At 44.5% G+C, this 7118-nt stretch overlaps 1 protein-coding gene across 1 annotated transcript; it reads right to left on the bottom strand.

Annotated features, from left to right (window-relative positions):
• Positions 1-3294: 3294 nt before the first annotated feature.
• Positions 3295-6773, bottom strand: LOC123410222 (beta-glucuronosyltransferase GlcAT14B-like). The gene is made up of 5 exons (XM_045103129.1): positions 6563-6773; positions 5700-6467; positions 5054-5129; positions 4821-4936; positions 3295-3974 (listed from the first exon to the last, which is right to left on the bottom strand). The coding sequence occupies exons 2-5, from the start codon at positions 6364-6366 to the stop codon at positions 3409-3411; spliced, it is 1425 nt and encodes a 474-aa protein (XP_044959064.1). The 5' UTR covers positions 6367-6467; positions 6563-6773; the 3' UTR covers positions 3295-3408.
• Positions 6774-7118: the final 345 nt, after the last annotated feature.

Below are 7118 nucleotides of genomic sequence, written 5' to 3' on the forward strand. Positions count from 1 at the left end.
TAGAATTATAGCACACAATTCTGATTATCTAACTGTTTGCACCGTATCACACACACCTTGTTACACCAAACCGTTTGTGTTTTTCCATGCCATCACAAACAGTTCATATGGGGGACCTGTATGCCGTACAACGCACATATTCCGGATCTGCGTAACCATTTGTGTTATATTATGTCTTCGCAAACAGTTATACACTTTGAATTGTATGTTGTACATCACACACATTTCTGTTTGATTAACCGTTTGTGTCATTTTGCCTCATCACAAACGGTTCGCAAAAGTCAACTGTCTGCCATAGATTGCAGATGCAACTTTTTGTTGGATCATATTTGATGGATCCACCATCGCACACAGTTTGTGTCATTAGGGACGGAGGTTGAACTATACCATTTGTGATTCATGCATCACACACAATTTTGGGGAAGGATATGTGACTGATGTGTCGTCTTTGGACCATCCTGCAATAGTGATCGTTCACAGTTCCGGGGGTGCTTGGCGAAGCCCTGCTGGCACTTCTCCATTTCCATCTCCACCATGTCATCGTTTTGGTCAAGATCCCATCTACTTATTGGCCCTCGCTTGCTGGATCAAGGAGGTGGAGACGTACCGAGCCGCACGTGTGCTGAACACAGAGGTGTCGTCCGTTCGACGCTAGATCGGATTGGATCGCGATTGGATCGTGAAGAGTACGACTACATCAACCGTGTAATATACGCTTCCTTAACGGTCTATGAGGGTACGTAGACACACTCTCCCGTCTCATTGCTATGCATCTCCATAGATAGATCTTGGGTGTTCCTAGGAATTTTTTTGTTTTCCATGTTGCATTCCCCAACAACTGCTTCATGCATTGTTGTGAAGTGCTTTTATTTGTTGCCGTGTGGTTTGCATATGGTCTTCACAAACTCTGCCCACTGAGGATAGATGCCATCGGGAAGATAGTATCCCATGTTGTAGTCACGGTCATTGACGTGTAGTTGCACAGCAGTGATTCCCCGTTGCAGAACATTGGAGATCGTTGAAGCATGTTATTGTTGTTGTGAGAACCCTACATTCCACAGAAAGAATGCCAAATCCATAAGTCATGTGATGTCACCACTTCTAGTATGATGGTGGCCTCTTTGGTGTGACCTTTATTCATTCCCCGCAAACTTTTGGGGCAATTCTTCCATTGCCAATGCATGCAATCAATTGATCCGAGCATTCCTGAAAACTCTCTAGCCTCTCCAATAGCCAACACCTTCTTTGTGTCATGTGCATTTAGTTCTCTCGGATACTCTGCTCCAAACACATGCACCAAGGCCCAGGCAAACTTGACAGTAGTCTTCAAGCATGTGCTCTCCCCCATCCTGACCATCTCACGAACAACATCTCTGGCAATACCAAGTGCAAGCATCCTCACAGCATCCATGCACTTCTGCTTAACACAAAAATAAAGTTGACTGCAAGAATCCCTTGTGAGCTTGAAGTAGTCATTGCGTGCCTCCACTCCCTCCACAATGTGCAAAAACAATGGTTTTCGCATGCAAAAACGGCGACGAAATCATGGATCATCCAGGAAAGTTGGGTTCGGAGCAAAGTAGTCCTTCTGCAGGAGCCGTGCTCCGGATACCCTATCCCGAATGATCACTCTTCTCCCTTTGATTGAGCCCTTGAAGTTGAGAATATGCTCCACTTACCGGTCCATTTCCTCTTGCATGCTTATGAGCATGATCATATCCACTTTTTCATCTGAATTCGAGGAATCGAAGAACTCATCTTGAATCATTTGATCAAGCTCCATCGTCCATACTCCTCGTCCAACAAAATATCAGAATTCGTCGTTTTCCCTAAAAAATAATCACAAAAAATCTAGGTCGAACAATGTGTCGAACACATAGAGTGCAAGGGGGAGCTCGGGAGTTGCCATATGTACCGCAACGACGTCCCCGACGACGAAGATGGGAGACAGGAGTGTTGTGCAGGTGCTGGCGGCATAGACACTTGGAACAGCCGTGGAGCGCATGCAACGACGGAGCTGCAAGACGGATGACGTGAAGGAGGAAGAAGAGAGGAGAGAGCAAATGGATCTTGTAGGTCGAGGGGGTGGGTTTGGTGCAAGTTATGGTGGGGCGGTGTCGTCGGGTCCGACCTGGCAGACGCCCCGGGGCGCCTCCATAAATGCTCCATATTTGAACTGGATGTGAAGGGTGACTGTTAGCCGGACGTTTGAAACCTGTTTAAGGCGCTCGTCTAGGTCGGGTTTTTTTTTTGTGACAGGACGGCCTGTTCGGGTGTTTGAGACCAGTTTGAGAGATTCGCCTGTAGATGCTCTAACCAAAACGATGGACTTTAAAATAATTAATAAAGACAATGAGCTTCACCCCATGCAAAGGTCGAGGGTGTTTCCATCTTTTCAGAAAATAAAATAAAATAAACACTTTATTGTATTGTGGTATTGCCCGCCAACTAACCCTTGCTTGCATCCTGATTCCAAAATAAAAGCCCACTCTTTAAAAACAGAATACACACATAAGCTTGAAAAAATCATGAATTTTCAATTGTACATATAGATCATAGTTATAAAAACCAGACTGGACCGGCGGTTCAACCAGAAAAACCGAGAATTGGCGCCTTGGCCGGTTTTCTAAGTGTATATTGGTCTTTTAGTAAAGAAACTGAAAAGTATTTTAAGAAGGTGCGTAAACCAGGGATCAAACTCAACCTTGAGGCAAGGCACCCTAAAGGCCAAATAACAAACTGGGCTAACAACACTTTATGATTTATTAACGGCTTACATCCAATATTATGTATATTCATTTGATGTGAGGTCACCCCCTCAAAAAAAATGATGTGAGGTCAAACTCATGAAAAATTACCTTAAATAATTTATTTTATTTTTTCGCAAATAAACCAATGAACAAGCGGCCCGATCAGTAAAAACATGTGGCGACACTCACTGGTTTGTTTTTTAACTATGATATAGATGTGCACTAAATCTATGTAAATTTTTATGAAGATACAAGTTTATTTGTGGCCTACAAAAAAGATAAATATGTGAATATAATTGATTTTGTTGGGGATATTTTCTTTTTTCCTTTCTACCATATTCCAAGTATATATAGTACAAATTGGATATGTTCTTTCTTGTTTCTTGTGAACAAGTTGCAACAAGAACACATAAGAAAATTCTTGACCAGAGAAAGAACAGATGATACAAGGATTCATTTCTTGTTTGGACTACAGTAAAGATTGTAGAACTGAAAATGAAGTATTCCACAGTTGTTACTTTCCATGAGATGGTAGTGCGTATCGTAGTATGAACATCACCATTTCAACATTTTCCTTGGTCAGAATGTTGCACTCATCAGCATTGTTCATTTAAGTGGAAGGGGTCAACCTCTTTCATTTACAAGCAGGCAATCAAAATTATCCTTTACTTCTGGGAACATACCAGTCTCTCTTTGTTTGATCGTATGAGAGAGTCGAGCAGCTGCCGTTGCGGTAATCCCATGACAGCACCTTCTTCATCAAGCCACGCAGCCTGTCAGCGCCTGGACCAGGCTCTAAAACAGAGTCTTCCTTCCTAGACAAGCAAGGGTCAGCCCCTCCCTCAGAGCTCCCATTACACCATGCCCCAGGAGTGAACTGGCCTTCAGAGCGGTGCAGAAGCTCACGGTCGATCCTGTCCAAGACCTTGTCTTCCTTTGGAAACTTCCGCGCAAAGGGCGCGCCACTCTTGACCATGTTGTTTAAGTCCTTCATGGAGAGGGTCAGTGGATGCTGTTTTGCAGGGTAGTCCCAGGCAATGTAGTGCAGGTCATGACCAACTGCAGTGCCCTGAAACTCATCAGAGTTGCAGATCACAGTATGGAAATAACCTTCTGGTGAGGAGATGAAGTTGACATAGTACATCAGGAGGGTACGTGGGAGATTATCCCAACCCCATATGCAGTACTCCAGGAAGGATTTCGTGAGCATTATCCAAGCAGAACCTGACGATCACAACAGAGAGGGCTGTCATGTTAAGATGCACTAGGAAGTGTCTTATCAACAAGAAAACATGATTTAACACTCAACAGACAGCATGACCACCAGTTATAAAGTTGCACATATTCACATCCTTACATTATACACAAAAACTTTTGTTTTTCCATAGTACTATTAATTCAGTATGTATCCCGGGAGAGGTGTTTTGGCTCCCGGGTGCATTTACACCCGGATGAGCAGTACCCCGAAAAATAATAGTAAATGTTTTAAAAAAAAACTGAAATTTATTGTAAATGTTTGTGTTACTGTCTCAAACATGCTTGACAATTTTCATGTGAAACGGAGCACTGGTGTTTCGTCGGTGAAAAAAACAAATTTGGGTGTGACATTTTGGGGTAACAATTGATATTTAATTTGTTTTGTTTTTTTTGCACAGGCCAAAATGCTTAACCTTTTTACCTAAAACTTGTCAGGTAGCATTTGGATGTGACAAAGAACACGTAATATTTTTGTTGGAATTTTTCTGACTTATTAGAATTCATTTTTCATGGGCAGGAGCACGTGCTACCGGGAGCCGAATTGCATTTCCGCTTGTTTCAAATACTTTTGACCACAATACCTCCAGACTGATATGCCAATACAACAAACAGAAATAGCCGCTGTTCTTCTTTATGCAAAAGGTACAACTTGAACTAAGAGCCTATAGCAAGTGTAAAAATTAAGAGCATAATTGAATAAATTTAAGCAAGTGGTTCTCAAAGGCCGCATGTATGCCGGCTGCCACACAAATGTACTGGTTTATGGGTAGAAATGTAGAATTGTCAATAATGAAATCAGAACGCAGGTCCTACCAGTATATAATTTGAAAGATGTTGGCAGTTCTCGCCGCTCAGTAGTCGTAGAAAGGTCAAACTTTTTTGACAGATAAAGCCCTGGGTCCAGAACTATGGGTTTTGCTCTTTGGATCCTGTGATGAAAGCACACAAACATCAGAAAAGCCAAAGTAGTTTGCGAAGGATAAACAGAGCTAGAGAAAATTAACGTGAATCAAAATACAAGTGTTTACACCATTAAGAAAATGTACCTTTTCCATCCAGATATTTGCATGTGCTCTATAAAATTAAGATTTCTTGGCAAAGACGAGAAAACATGAAGTATATCTGTACAGAAATAATAGCAGTTAACTACTCATGGAGTATGCAATAAATTAAGTATATCAGCACAGAGATACTGTCAGCTCACACTACAAGTACACTGCCATCAGTAGTTGCTGTTGATTTAGTAAAATTTTAAACGAGCACTGCACACTGGCACTTCACCCCCTATAACTTATCCATGGCCTCTATCCTCTAGGTATCTACGAAAGTGATGCTTCGCGACACTTACAATCTTTACTCAATGAGGAGTCTATCCTCTGCACAAGTGATGATAATGCAGAAGATATCTAGTTATGCTAGTCCAGGCTGCAGCGGAATTGCGACATATATGCCCCCGATGCCCACATGGCATGAATGATTTCAATCTTATGACATGATATTGTTACCCAACCCATTCCGCAGTGCAACATCTCAGACAACAGGAGTAAAGTCTCGGCAGGTAAATCAAGGAAATTGCCATGTTATCACATTGGCTGGTTTGTGTTTGCCAATCATGAGAATGCAGCTCCACCTTCCATTTAGTTGCTCAATTGCAGGATAATAAAACTGGAAATGTTGAACAAGAGCACTAACCATCTTGCGTCATGAGGGGATAATCTGAGGCGCTGAGGTTGATGAACCAGTCCCACTCCAAGCCTTCCTTGAGGAGGATCGCCACGGCGTGGAGCGTGCAGGCGACCATCGTCGGCCCCTTGTACGTGACCAGGTTGCCCTTGGCGATCACCCGCACATTCCCGACCTGGCTGAACATCGGGTCCCCCTTGACGTACATGGCCAGGTCAATCCTCTCCCGTGGCGGCGCCTCCAGATCCAAGTGCAGGATGTACTGGTTGCGCGGGTGGTATATCGCCTGCAGCACCCTCCGCATCCGCAGGCCGTCGCCCTTGGTGCCCTCGAGGAGGTACGCCAGCCTGGGCGGCTCGGCGTCGGAGTCGTCAGAGTTCACGGCGGCGTTGTCGGGGTTGTCGTTGTCGTCCAGCAGCCGGTCCTTTGCCTCGGGTTCCACTGACTGGCTGCTGTCCCGCTGCGACGGTGAGCCTCCGTCGTCCCAGTCGGTGAACGAGACGACGTCAAATAGGAAGGCGTCGTCGCCGGCCAAGTAGGGCGGTGAGAAGAGGCCGCAGGCGGCGGCCAGGAAGAGGGTGACCGACACGAGGAGGCTCGCGATGAAGGGGAGCAGCCACCGGCGGTCGTTGAAGGGCCTCCCGGGACCGGAGTTGAGGCCACAGCTCTTCCTCATTTGCTCGTACGCATTCAACTAGGACACCGCACCGATGAAGGGGGGGCGCGCACGACTCCAAATTCAAGGCTGTGCTTCCGGAATCGCTCTAGCTTGCGCACCTACATTCGCAAATCACGTCAAGAACAGTGAGTAGACTCCAATTTCTAGCCATCCTTCACACTTCAACAAATCCCCAATTCCTAAATCGGCATACCTGCGCTCCCGTGACCCCGCCGGGTGCCGCGTCACCGCCGTACGCTGCCTCCTGCGAGAAACCGGCCTGAGGGATCCAAATTGGTAGCTCCGTCCGTCTCCACGCTTTGGTCGGAGCAGCAGGCTGGAGTGGTTGAGCTCGGCAGCGTACAGCACTGGCAACACCACATTTTCCTCTCTTTCTTTTTTTTTCTATCGAGGAGGAGGAGCGCAAGACGAGATTTTCCTTTTTTTCATCTTTTTAGTAGGGCAACACGAGGTTTTCATTTTCACCATAAGAAAAGCCTCAGGACTGTGAGACACGGCACACATGAATTTTTACGTAGAAATTTACGAAAAAGATAAATTCATTTTTTTAGAATAATTACACCGGCTTTTACATCAAAATGATGTACGCAGGTATTTTATTAACAAAAATACCCATCAAGTATGTAGTTCAAGAACTGGAATTTTTTTTTAAATAAATACGGCCATAACCAGCACAAATAGAACTAGATGATTATACACATAGCATATTATTGGACAATCATCTTAATTGATTGTAGGATATATGTCTC

This window comes from Hordeum vulgare, chromosome 7H, assembly GCF_904849725.1.
Source record: "Hordeum vulgare subsp. vulgare chromosome 7H, MorexV3_pseudomolecules_assembly, whole genome shotgun sequence".
NCBI classification, from domain to species: Eukaryota; Viridiplantae; Streptophyta; class Magnoliopsida; order Poales; family Poaceae; genus Hordeum; species Hordeum vulgare.